The sequence below is a fragment of the Triturus cristatus genome, chromosome 2_1 (genome assembly GCF_964204655.1).
Source record: "Triturus cristatus chromosome 2_1, aTriCri1.1, whole genome shotgun sequence".
NCBI lineage: Eukaryota > Metazoa > Chordata > Amphibia > Caudata > Salamandridae > Triturus > Triturus cristatus.
In genome coordinates, this window is record NC_140581.1 from 832,583,220 (window position 1) to 832,597,055 (window position 13,836).

Consider the following 13,836-nt stretch of genomic DNA (forward strand, 5'->3'; position numbering starts at 1 on the left):
TAGAAGGAGTAGTAAATAGCTATCCCATATCAATTTTGGTTGATACTGGAGCTACCTGCTCAACAGTTAGACCGGTAGAAGTTACTTGGGAAAAGAAGTCCAAGTAGTAGGCATTTCAAGTAAACAAATGGTTAACTACTTGTCAGCAAATGTTCCAGTGAAAATAGGTTCAGCCATTAATAAACGCAATTCCTTGATTAGCAATATCATTTCAATAAATCTGCTAGGTCATGACTTATTGTGTAAGTTAAATTGAGTAATTTATTGTACAGCAGATGGTGTCTACATTCAAACAAAAGATCCTGATTTTGAGAAAAGAAGTATAGAATTGTCTATTCCCGGTTCTCACAGATGAGTACTTACCTCCAGATATAAGACACACAGTGAAAGGGGAAGTTTCTAATTTTATTGGAAAAGTCATTAGGTTTACTGAAAGTGCAAAGACAGTGCAGATTACAGTGAAACCAGACGCAGTGTATCCATGCATTCCTCAATATGGACTTTGTCTTGAAACTGAGAAAGGGATTGCATCTGTGATTCAGAAGATGGCAGAACAAGGCATTCTAAAAAATGTTTTGGAAAGCCCATGCCATTCACCTCTAATGGCCTTGAAAAAGCCTACTGGGAAATGGACAATAGTTCAAGATTGAGAAAGTCGATGTGATAGAAGTCCCATATTACCGAATCCAGAAGTAATTTTGTTTCAAATTCTAGCAGATGCAGAGTTGTTTGCAGTGACTGATTTGTATTCCGCATTTTTCATTATTCCTCTACACGAGGACAGACAGTATACATTTGTGTTCAGATTTAAAGGTATAGAACTGTTTTCAAATGGGATCCTACAAGGGTATATAGAATATAATTAAATTTTCTCCAAAATACTTTAAAGGGACTTGAAGTCCTTTAAGTTATGTTGTGAGTCAGTTTTGGTGCAATACGTTGAAGATTTGATGATTGCTGCATGAACAAAAGAGGGCTGTAAGTTGGACATCATTGCATTATTGATTGATTTGTCTGATAATGGGTAGCAGGTTTCTTCCACAGCATTACAATTTTGTCAGACAGAAGTTACTTATCTGGAACATCAAATTCAGATTGCAATTCTGAAAATGAATCCACACAGAGATGAGTGAGGCTGTTTCTACGAATGGTTGGCTACTGAGGTCAGTGGATTCCTAACTTTTCCTTGATTGCAAAACCATTATAGAGATTGACTTATAGTGAGATTCAGTACCTTGGAATGACCAATGCATAAAAGCCTTCCTGGAACTAAGATACACTTTGTGTATGGCACCAGCTTAAAGAATGCCTGATTATGAAAAATAATTTTATTTACTGTCATGAAAAGAAGGATGCTCACTTTCTGTTGTTGCAGAGCATCATAGGATTGCAAAAAGACCTACTGCATATTTTTGTGGATCCTAGATCCAGTTGCCGCTGCATTGCCTGAATGTATGCATCTCCCAGCAGTGACAGCTATTGCAATTGCTCAGAGTGAATCGATTGTTATGGGTCACACTTTAATAGTGTGATTGCCTCATTCCGTGGTGATACTTTTAACCTTCATGAATCTCGGCATATGACAAACAGCAGATTTACAAATCAGAATCTGTGAAATGCTTAATCTAGCTACTTTTATCATTGCCAGGAACATGAAGGTGATGGTGGGGTGAATGTTGTTGATCATGATTGCACTAATGTAAAATAATTATGCACCAAAAGTTCTGATATTGAGGAGGTATGACTAAATTTGGTTGATTTAATTTTATTTGTGGATGTCTCATGTTTGAGAGGCGTCCAAGGAAGTTTACAAGCAAAATAAACAGTTCACATGTTGACTTGCATTATGAAGGCATCTTACATGTGCAATGTAACTTCCTCATAAGTGGTTAAATTGATTGACATTACCAGTGTTTGTTTCAACACCAATGTAGATTGAATGTTACAATCTACACTGATGATGAGAATTGTTTTGGAGTGGTGCATGATTTTGGCAAGTTGTGGTCACAGCAGGGTTTCATGACTTATTCTAAGACACCAATTTGAAATGGACCACGTATGTTTTGAAATTGTCAAAGAAATTAGCGGTCTACAAATAGTATGTCATCAAAACAAAGTGGTAGAAAAAACTTGTATAACAATGAGCCATGCAGGAAAAATAGCAGGTCCCCTCACAAGATTATAGGTTGATTTTGTAGAAATGCCACCAGGTAATGGCCTGAGGTATATTCTAGAGAATATTTGTTTTCAAAGGGATCGAGGCATATCCAACAAGAAAGTGAAATGTATGAATAGTTCTCAAACAATTATTGAGCGAGTTGTTCCATAGATTTGGAATGCCAACTTCAACTACGACCGATAAGGGAACATGCATTGCTGAATTAAACATTGATCAGAAGATCCATTGTAATTATCTTCCAAAAGCATCAGGCATGGTTGAAAGGTTCCATGGTGTGTTGAAAGGCAAGTTGGCAAAAGTATGTGCATCAACATCGCTGAAAAGTCAGATGCACATCCCTTGGTGTTACTCAGCATGAGATATACTTGCATTAAAAGCACAGGGTTGAATGCCAGCTAAGTGGAAATTGGAAGGCCATGAAGATTCATTGAATACTGTCTGCAGCTCCTGTGAATAAAACTGATAAATTGATCTTAGATTACTGTACGCGCCTGGCTAACACAGTACTCTCACCGAGTGCAACTTGACACACTTTCTGCAGGTACATAATTGTGTCATGATTTGAAACAAATGGGTCCTCGTCAAAAAGCATGTAGGAAAATCCCACCTTGCGTCAAGGTGAAAGGGACCTTTTTCAGGCAATATTAGCTAAAAATACGACTGTTAAGTGTGGAGGTTTGCCTTATTGCATCCATGCATCTCACACCAGGAGAGTGTGTGCTGCTGATGAAGAAACGGCGAGACAAACAGTTGACTCGCAAAGTGAAAATCAAGTTCTAAAGTGACTCAGGAGGGGGAAAAGCTATCAAGCTCAAGCAAATGACAAATCAACCAAATGAAACTCAAGAAAAACAAGCAATTGAAATTGATAAAACTCTAGCAGATCATAGAAGTGAAGAAGATGGAAGCTTGATTCTCCCTGCAAATACGTCAGAGAGAAGGAGAGCGGTGCAAAACAGATCTGAACAACGTGGTGCAAAATCAGCTAAAGCACTAAGTGCTGGCAAAGAATCTGAGCTGAGCAGGAAGAATTATCATATGAGAAGTTTTAACTGGTGGCACGACAAGAAGAATAACAAAACAAGAAGTACATTACTTCTGAATGGGCATAGTTGGGGAAGCTCGAACTAGATGGATTTTGTTTTTTACTTAAAAGGTCTTCAATTTTTGAAGTGACTTGACAAATGAACTATGGAATGATCAATGCTAAATATGTTTCCTGGTGAAGAACTAATCTGTTGCTCTGAAGTTTTAAAAGGCTACATTTGTTCCTCTTTAGAATCTTTGTTTTTGATGGGTTCGATTTTTTAGAAGTACTGTCTATTTATTTATTTTTGAAACTTTGCTTTGAGGATTACATTAAATTTAAAAGACTAGTAAATGGCTTGTGAAAATGCCTTCAAGAAAAAAAAATGGTATGGCTTTCCAATTAATTTTTGAAGCCCTCATTTCAGCTACATTTATTGGTGTGTGGTGCTTCTGTGGCCTAACGGCTAGAGCAGTCGACCTCTGAGCTGGGGAACTGGGTTTGAGTCTCGGCAAGGACGCTCAATATCCTGTGATTCTGGGCAATTCACTTAATCTCCCCGTGCCTAACAAAAATGAATGTGTCCATTTGTAACACAATTGGTGCTCATGTAAAGCGGTCTGATACCTTCAGGTCTAGTTTGCGCTATATAAAACTCAAACAAAACAATTTTTTTTTTTTTCCGAATGATACTAAATATCATAGGTTAGAACTTAGAAATAGGATGAAGAATTTGAAGAAAACTCTTACATAGATTTGTTGAAGAATCACACAGACATAATGAATTTGTTTGATTGTTATATTTGTACTCAATGTACCTACTTCTATTTCTGAAGGTGTGACTCCTACTCTATTACCTTTAAGCTGCAGTTTGATCTGTTCCCTATATCATTTGCTTATAAAGCACCAGACTTTTATAGAAGAACCTCACATAGTTTGCGATGTTCCAGTAGAGCATTTACTTGCTATTACAAGACTTAAAGCATCTGAACGTTTTAGAAGTCCTTTAAAGTCTCAAAGTATTAACAGTGAAGTATCAACATGCATAATGTGTGCAGATTGACTGAAATTGGGCATGATTTGATTTGCGAATATAACAGGAAAAGATCAAAAAGTAAGTTGAGAAGATCAGATGAAATTAGCTTTGGTTGCAAGGAAGTGACTGTGACTAAAAATTAATACATCCTGTACATCCTCAATACCGCCTAGTCCTAGAATTTGAAAGAAAATGTAATGCTGGAATGGAAAAACATGATGAGCTGTCCAGCAGTTTTGGGTAGGTAAGGGAGAGAAGGGATGGGGGTGACCTTTTGATTTTACTTAAATTATATCATCCATTGGTCTGTTATGGTGTCATTCACATTTTACTTCTTCTACTTGAAGCATACATCGTGTGGCAGTGTGTCACCCCACTTTGTCCATTAGACAACTTCATTGTGAGTCACAGCATTCAGGTCTTTTACATGGAGCACCTCCACACACAAATTAATTTCATTCAGTGCCAGGGACTGCTATTGCAATTTCTGAATTTTTGACACCCAAAAACGATTTTTGCTTTTAGCCAATGTTTTACTTACATTGACGAGGGCCTAGTAGTTTCCTCAAACATAACGTTTTGCAACTATGGCAAAACAAATATTGATGAAGGTGAAATGGGCCGGTCAACACCAGACCTATTGGCTTTCCCAATGCTTGTTTCTTGTAATAGTTGGACGAGGGCGAGTTGAAGACAGTGTGGTGTGGGCAGGAGGCAAGACATCAGGTTGCATTTCATGTATGTGGCAGGGGATGGTAATTGCAGAGCACGATGGAGTAGGGTGACAAGCGGGAAGATATTTTGTTTTAGATTTGACCGGGCAGAGGTGATGAAAGAGAGGGTGGTGATGGTGGGTTGCAGGAAACGAGGGCGCTTTTCATTTTTGGCATTGGTTGGTGGTAAATGCAGATTGTCGAAGTGGTTGGCAGGAGACCAGCTATTCTTTTGTCACATTTGGGCAGCAGGGGAGATTTTATGTTCTGAGTAGCTCCCCATTACTCCTCTGCTTCTGTATAACTGCTGAAAGCACTGGCAATTGATTTGGGGGACATACATAACATTAATTTGTAGACAGGTATCTATAAATAGCTGGGGTATTTTGCACCTCAAGGTTCCAAGTGACACCATAGACAATAAAAGCTTACCTCTTGTAGTCAATATATATATATTTTTTGCTGTTTTATATAGTGCAAACATGGCCTGAAAGTATTGGAGCGTTTTACCGGAGAACCAATTACATTAAACAAGGCCACATTCATTTTCTTTTTATGCACAGCGATATTAAGTGAATTGCCCAATCAATCAACCATTTATAAAGTGCGGCAAATCCCCTGTGAGGGTCTCGAGGTGTTGGAGATATTGGCTGCTGCGTGGTAGTTTCTTCATTTGAACATCCAGGTCTTGAGTTCTTTCCATAATTGCTGGATCAACGGTGCGGTCCTGAGATACAGGAGAAGGTTGTTCCATGCCTTTGCTGCCAGGTGTGAGAAGGAGCGTCCTCTGCTGTTGTTTTGGCAGATCCTTGGGGTGTCTGCGACAGAAAGGGAAGAGGATAGAAGGTGTCTGGTTGGTTGGTGAAAGGTCAGGCGTTTGTTGAAATATGCCGGTCCTTCGTTGTGCAGGGCCTTGTAAGCGTGGGTCAGCATCTGGAACTGTCATCTCTTCTGGATCGAGAGCCAGTGTAGTTTCTTGAAGTGGAGTGTGATGTGGGTCCTTCTGGGGCGGTTGAGGATGAGTTTCATACTGTCTGGAGTCTCGTTCCCGCGGTTCAGTCTGCGGGTAGTAAGGGCCTTCGTGACGGTCTGTCTGGTGTTGGCTGGGAGCCTCCTGGGGAGCATCGGAAGGGTGTGAAAACAAGCAGATGATTTGTGTTGACATTTCTTCACAGACAGCTTGCTGTCCAGGACGATGCAGAGGTTGTCGGCGTGGTCTGTCGGGGTGGGCCGAGTTCCGCGAGCCAACAAACGTTATTCCATGGCAAGGTGTTGTTCTCAAAGATTAGGAAGCACCGGGTGTTCAGCCGATGCACAGACTCGAACCTGGTTTCACAGTTTTGAAATTAGCAGCTCTGGCCATCTATCTGGAGTGACTCAAAACCCCGAAGTTAAAAAATCTCAATCTTACAGGGTTATTCATCTATGAGTCTATATATTCCCCTTGACTTGAGCAAGAGTGCTAAACTATAAACAAATAATAAAGAACAATCCTGAAGATTACAAAAGAAACATTTCCTCTGAATTTCACTTTATTATTTCTGCCTCGTACCCTTTACATGAATAAGCAGCTACATTCAAGAGGCAGGCTGGCCAAAGACGAACATCATTCACAGACAGGTGGTTAATCTTCCCTTCTTATGCCCCCCATCAAAAACAAAGTCACTTGTGCCACAACCAGGAGAAATACTCCCAGAGCCCTGCTTTTACCGTTGTCATGGGCAATGAACCTGAAAGCTAGAGTGTCAAGAACAAAGCCTTCAAAAGCTCAGGTAGATACGGAGCAGGCTGGATCCTGCCTGTGGCCAAAGACAGGACAAATCTGCACCTAAAGTGCACGTGAACTTGTGGATGACGCGCTGAAGGACTCAGACCTTGCATCCTACCCTGGATGCATTACTGCAAGGGTAACTCCTTCTGTGTGGAAAACATATGTAAAGATGTAACGGGACTAAATTAGTTTAAGCTACAATATGGATGTTAAGTAAATAATCCATTAATTTCCATGTGTGATGCAATGCAAATCGCAATAACAATTAAATAGAAATAATATTTCTTTAAAGTACTAGCAAAGTACAGTTGAACCCACTTAGATCCACAGCGATGGAACTGACACAGCTCATGAGATACATCCTTAAGAGACAGCACTAAAAACACAACATAACACCACTCTTTTCATAGGAGACAGCCCATGGATGACCCAAGATTGGTAAAAACACGACACAGAAACAAACATTTGCAAAGGAAAACTACAAAGGGGGCCAAGTAACTAGCAAACTTATGCTGTATATAAACCATGTACATTATTACTTCCATGTTCCTTTATTTTCCTACTACGAGGTTCAGAATACATTTCTGGTACTGTCCATAAGGTGGTGCTGTTCAGGAGTATTATTCTGGGAAGTATCGGATACAGGAGCAAATTCTCAGACATTTAGGTACAAAGAAGTTATTAACTCTTTCTTACCTTTTGTACTTTCACCCAAAATGCATCTTCCAAATGTGTGGCAAAACCTTCACTGAGCCATTCTTCAGTCCAATCACGAGCACCGATAGCCAACCCAAACCAGGCATGGGCAATTTCATGGCACACACGTGTGCCACACATATTCCCGCTTCCAGATAATAAACTCTGAGACAGGAAGATGATGTGTGGGCTGTTGGGTAGATAAGAATTACACAAACTGTAAATGTCCTGGTGCAACATAAGAATGTGTTCCCACATATGCAGACACTCAATATACATTGCTTACATTCCCTTAGACTCTAACATGAACAAAAGTAATAAAAGGACTTTACAAAAAGCAGCTCAGAATCTCCAAAGCATTTGAAAGGGTCACATCATTGCTGATAAATTCAGAAAACGTGAAAACAGACTGCTCAGAGATAAAGAAATTATATTGGATAACCATCAATAACACTATCCACCAAGCTGTTCCTGCTAAACCCTAATTATCAATAGAAAACGAGCAACATTTGAGTTGTCTAGAGCTGCTGGAGAGTGGTGGCACCAATGTGGGGATGAAATTCACAGATTTTAATCAAGCAACATGAACACCCCAGATATAGCAGCACGCTCTTAAAAAACAACACTAGAGGGAGGCGAGGGCCAGAAACCTCCAAGCTGGATGAACAGCAAGTAGAACACGCATTGGCATAGCCAATAATTCTCGCCTTTGGGACCTTATGTGTTTAGCCCAAGTGTAGGTCATGTCAGTTGTCAGCTATAGTTGCTCTGTTCCTCTCTGCCCCAAAGCTGCCCATAGAAGGCCAAGAAGCGGCCCTCTGTTAAGAGGGCAATGAAGGACGAATGTGTCCCGGGGGGGCTGGCGAGCTGCTGCGAGTCTCTGCTTGGCCCTATAAACCGCCCTCTGCACGGCACTGCCCCTTCTTGTTTGGAGCCAGCCTGTGGTCGTGGGGTGTGCCCCTGAAGTCTACAAACTAATGGCAGCATGTTTCAGGTCTACAGGCATGTTCCCTCCCTTCACCGTTCTGTGGTAACAGGCCCTGCCTGTGAGAGTCATGGCAGCGGCGGCTGCATCTTCCCTCTGCCTGCTCCAAAAGCGGTACGTGAATTCCCAAAAAAACACGCTGTGCTGCTACAACATGGCCACAAAAAACAACAATCTGCACCCTTGATTAACTGCATTATCTGCAAACAAGCAGGCGCGCGTGAAACTGCTGTGAAACATGCCTATAATTAAAGTGTAATGTATGTGATAACACAGCGTTTCAGTTGCTGAATTGCTTCTCCCTACCATTGAACAGGGTGAGTCTGAGAGCGGGCCATAGAACCCCCCCACCCCTTCCATCAATCAAACAACACAGAAACAGCATGCTTCAGAGACAGTCAGGTCGCTATCCTGCGTTGCTCGATATTTCTATCAATCCTAAAGCTGCATAAGCATTTTTTTTAATGCAAATTTATATAGCGCGAAATCGACCCAGCGGTATTGGAGCGCTTTACATGAGCACCAGTTACGTTACACAAGGACACATTCAGGCACGGGGAGATTGAGTGATTTGCCCAGAATCACAGGATGTGGATGTGACCCCGAGGCTCGAACCCTGGTTTCCAACACCAAAGTCGGCAATCTAGCCGACGGACCACATCCTTAGGAACACATGCTGCAGGTACTTACTACTTTGCAGTGGTAACACAGGCAGTGATGGGTGGGGACGGCACAGCCGAGCACCGAAGTTGAACACGCTCACATTAAAATATGCTTTTAGAGGAGATTGATTGAAATCGACTAGCGATCTGGGAGCCGACAGAGAATTGTGATCTGCCTCTTCGAGGCTATGAAAGCACAAAGAAGCTGAAGTCGGCAGAATTTGAAAGCAGTCACAGGAGTGGGCACTGCTAGCAAAAATAAGCAGCGACACTGGGAGAGGAATGGGGAAAGCAGCAATGCTGGGGGAGTTGTGCGACCGAAATCTGAAAACAAGCCCGCGAGTGGTGCACAATTGAAATCGACTAGAGATCTGCAGGGAGGGAGGGAGTAGGGTGTCTTGGAGCCGACAAAGAATTGTGATCTCGGGGGATACTTGTGCTCTGCCGCTTCGAGGCTCTGAAAGCACCAAGAAGCTGAAGTCGGCAGAATTTGAATGTGAAGCGTGCTGTGGGCGCAATGTGTAAATAAACATAATTAAAGAGTGCTGCGCGCGCGCTGTAATGAATGCAGCTGGCATCGTGCCTGCCGATGAAAGTGAAAGCCGCGGCCGCAGTAACCTGATCCACATGAGGAATGCAGTACGCTGCTGCTTGCTCCCGAGCACCCTAGGCCAGGGAACAAAGACGACGGGACAATCACCTGCCTTGAACCAATTGCGTGCTGTCTTTTTAAGAAAGACGCATGCACAGGCCAATTGCGGGTTAGTAAAAAATAAAAACACACGCACGAGCGTGTGTTCAGAGTTCCAAAGCCCTTACTAAATGCCTTGCAGGGCAGCGCATGCGCGCTGGCTCAGGCAAGACAAAAAAATAAAACAAACTATAGAAAAATAGAAAGATCCTTACGGTCAACATAAGAACCAAAAGACACAGGATCACATCAAATTAACCGGGTACTAGGCTGGTAACATGTAGTAAATTGCTTGTGTAATGGAGTTGTCTCAGCTACCATCCATCGTCAATCATCACGACTCAATGTATTTTCCCAAACTCCTCTTTTCTTTTTAACGTGCGTCTAGCTCTGAGCTGCATTCTGCTAGGAAAGGCAAAAAAAGAAAGGTTGTCTCTTACACTGCAAATCATAACACTTGTGTTCTAAAAGTACTTGGCTACCATTTTAGATTGGAAAACTCTTGCAGTGGAAGTGACTTGGTTCCCAAGATGCTTTGTGAAAGAACAGGACTGCCTGTTCTTAATGCTGTGGTTTGTTGATAATCTTCTGCTAGTCCTCTAACCAGTAAAATGCAGAGTATCTGTCTTTTTTTCCAGAACCACAGAATGCTGGCCTCCCATTCCATGTTCCTGGCTATGAGCCTATGCTGCAGAGAAACCAATATGGGAACAGAGGACTTGTTGCAAAGCACTTCAAAGATGCACTGGATAAGTGCAAGGGTCAGGACGTGCAGAGGATTGCGGCAGGATTGCCTCAAGAGGTCATGAAAGCACAGTAGGAAAGACAAGTTCATAACTAGAACATTGATTCTTAGGGCCTGATTATGAGTTTGGTGGTGTGGGAGCGGGCTGCCATGCCAGCACCCCGCTCCCATACTGTCAAACACCACGCTGGCCGCCCACCAGATTAGGAGTTGTCTCCTTGTCTGGCGGGCGGTGCTTTGGTCCCAGGTGGTGAGCCTTAGAAAGGTACCGTAATGGGAAAGCAAAAGCCCGTTCCTGCACGACATGGAATATAAAGTCCATGCCATGCAGGAACAGGGGGTTCAGGCATACTGGGGGGCACAACATGTGTCCCCTTGCATGCATCCTCTGGCCCTGAGGCAACAGGGGGCCCTGTAGGGCCCCATTTGTTTCCTCACCTCCACAGTTTTCATGGTGGGCTCACTGCCTTTAAAACTGTGGCAGTGAGGAAACTCCTAATATGCTCGGAGGTGCTGCAGCAGCACCGCAAGCATATTAGGGCCTCACACCGCTGCCCCATTGCTGCGGGATCCATGATCCCCAGCGGTTGCAGCGGGCTAGTGGCAGTGGGACCGCCGCACCTGCAATTCCCGCCACAGCGAGTTTGGCAGTCCGACGGACCGCCAAACTCGTCATCAACCCCAAAGTAAGAAGTCAAAGACAAAACATCAGAAATAGATTTGGGTAATTATTTTACATACAAATTCTTTTTTTGGAGTTTTCCAAAAGATTTATTGTTGTAGCAAATTTCAGAAACTTTTCATAGTGATAACCATTTTCCAAAATATTTCTTGTTTGCATAATGTGCAAGTGTTTTCTACTTTACTTGTTCCTTTTGGTATCACAGTTTGATAGCTATTTAACAAAATATTTTTTGTTTACGAGGAAACCAATGCTTATTTTCTCCATAAGTTATAATAGTCTCCTTAAGTTACAGCAGCAAATATGTGTTTCACCTACTGTGTCCTGATAGGCTGGGGCTTTATCGAGGATTAATACTTGGGATGCATCCTTTATTGTAAGAAGTTTGTTAGCGGTCTGGTTACACAGGCTAGGAGCAGTCTGCTTGGTCGAACATGCTCTGCTCTAGCTGTGGTCGAATTCCCTGATCTGTTGTGATCCGGTGGTCATCTCAACAGAGAAGTTATATGAGAGATATATAAGATGTATGCAACTTACAAGGGAGAGGTAGGGTGTCAGGAGACTGCAAACCAGCGTGGATTATTGTAGGGACTATGAGCTGTGAAGGGGGCGCTGTGACTGTGTGAGTAAGAGGGACGGAATCCATAAAATGCATGCACCAGCCTATAGGTACATGCATGTCAGTAGCACGACTCCAAAAAGCAATCACAGGAAGTCCTGACTTTGTATCATATAAACCGCTACAAGTGCCTTTGAGAAAAGTGTTAATTGCAAATCTCTTCCCCTTCATATTCAACTTCCTCGTCAAAACGGGCATTGGAAAAGCCAACAGGGTTTGCCTTTGCAATTGGCTTTGTCAATCCTTTTTTACATGTTGCACGTTTCCCATTTAAATAGTTGATGGAGAGCATCGACTGGACTTCAGGGTTTAAAAAAATAGAGGGAGCTTCAGTAACACCAGGGCTCAAGTACTAAAATAAAAAGTGGGGGGGGCATTCACCAAGTTAGGCAGAATGGGCGTGAAATCATGGTGCATGACATTGCATGTGGCATCACAGGAAGTGGCATCACGACTCATGATTCACAGGAAGTGACATCAGATCTTAAGACAGCACATATGTTTAGCAGGTCTATCATGAGTACCTTTGAGCGCCGCATTACAATATTTAACAAATTAGATTTTGCACCGGGGTTGTGCCAAAATATTGATGCAAACCTGACGCAAAATCTGGGCCTCAACGTATAAATGTATGTTTTTTTAAACCCCGCCACAAAGAAATTGGCAACAGGGAGAAACACGGCAGTACATCTGTTCTGCTTAATTGGTCGCCATAGTTGTATTTTAAATTATCTTATGGGCTTAAGGCACCTGCTGCAGAGATCTTTGTGTGCCTGATAAATCTCAAACATAATGGTAAGTAACTCTGGAAGATAACTTATTTGCTGGAGAGATCTGTGTTTTGCCTAGTCCTAGTTTTTAATCAAAGTAGCATAGAGGGTTAATATGTCTCCTGCAAAGCACATTATGTAACACACAGATGACAGATTTTTATTTTATGTAAATGGGTTGCTGCTTTTAAGATCCTTTTGTTCCTTGCAGTTCATGAATTGTAATCCTTCTAATATAGCACAGTGAGGTATAAAGGGCATGTGGCTCCTAAACCTTTTAACTCTCACTGTCTAATGTAACACACCCTTCATATTGATGTACACACATATGATTTATTGACAATGTATAATCTGTACGTGTGATGTAAAGAGCCCTGACACCTTGCATTGGGATGAGTAGTGCTAAAACGCTATAAAAGAAATAAAACAAAATAGTGCCATTTAAATTGGTATTTGTGTAACTACTGAGGCGACCAACATACCTGACTTTCTTACAGTGTATGCATATCTCATATACAGGGACTGAACAAAGTTAAAAGCAATTCTATCTTAAGTACCTATGAAGAGATAAGATGTGAGCCTTTGTTTCCCCTCCACTGCAGCTAGGTGAGAGGCTCCCGATAGCTCCCAGCCAGGATACTCCAACAAAAAGAGGTGTAATGGCCCCTTAACTCCCGCTTTTGTTATGGGCAATGCTGGATTCTGATAAGCCCCTTCCCCGCCTGCACGTTGCTGCTTGGAACAAAAGGTTACAACGTGCAGGCGCTGCTGAAAGCGGTCCCCATGTCAGACAAATACACAGGGACGAGTTCAGCATATTTCTGTTAATTCCGGGAGAAGTAGGAAAGGAATGTGGCACTCTGCTGATAGTGGCCAGCTTTGCAGCAGGGTAGACGGCATCTACCCTCTGAAACTAGTAGTGGGTAGACGGCATATACCCGCGTCGACCCTTAATTCAAGCCCTGGGTAACACTGTCTTTGTAATATAATGGCCGGTACGGGAGGGCATCCATAAGCTCCCGCTCACATCCCAACACCCGCTCAAGCACAACAAGCCGCCATGAGACCACTGAAGACGTGACTTTCAGCGTAAGGGGCGCAATATTCGTGCAAAGCAGAGCCTTTTTAAAACATATATTAGCTCTGCACTTTCAATGCTGCAGCCTACCAGAGAAATGCAGACAGGAGAGGATGTGCCATTCTGGCCAGGGATCCTGACTTCGGAGCTAGGGAACCAGGTTCCAGTCTCAGCGGTACCTT

The 13,836-nt window shown here is 42.6% G+C and overlaps 1 protein-coding gene across 2 annotated transcripts in view; it reads right to left on the minus strand.

Annotated features, from left to right (window-relative positions):
• Positions 1 to 13,836, minus strand: part of AOPEP (aminopeptidase O (putative)) — a 1,648,611-nt gene that overhangs the window by 862,881 nt on the left and 771,894 nt on the right. For both annotated transcript variants that reach the window (XM_085632907.1, XM_085632906.1), the window contains one exon: positions 7,423 to 7,612. In XM_085632907.1, the coding sequence (XP_085489033.1) occupies positions 7,423 to 7,612 (190 nt within the window). The remainder of the gene's footprint in view (positions 1 to 7,422; positions 7,613 to 13,836) is intronic.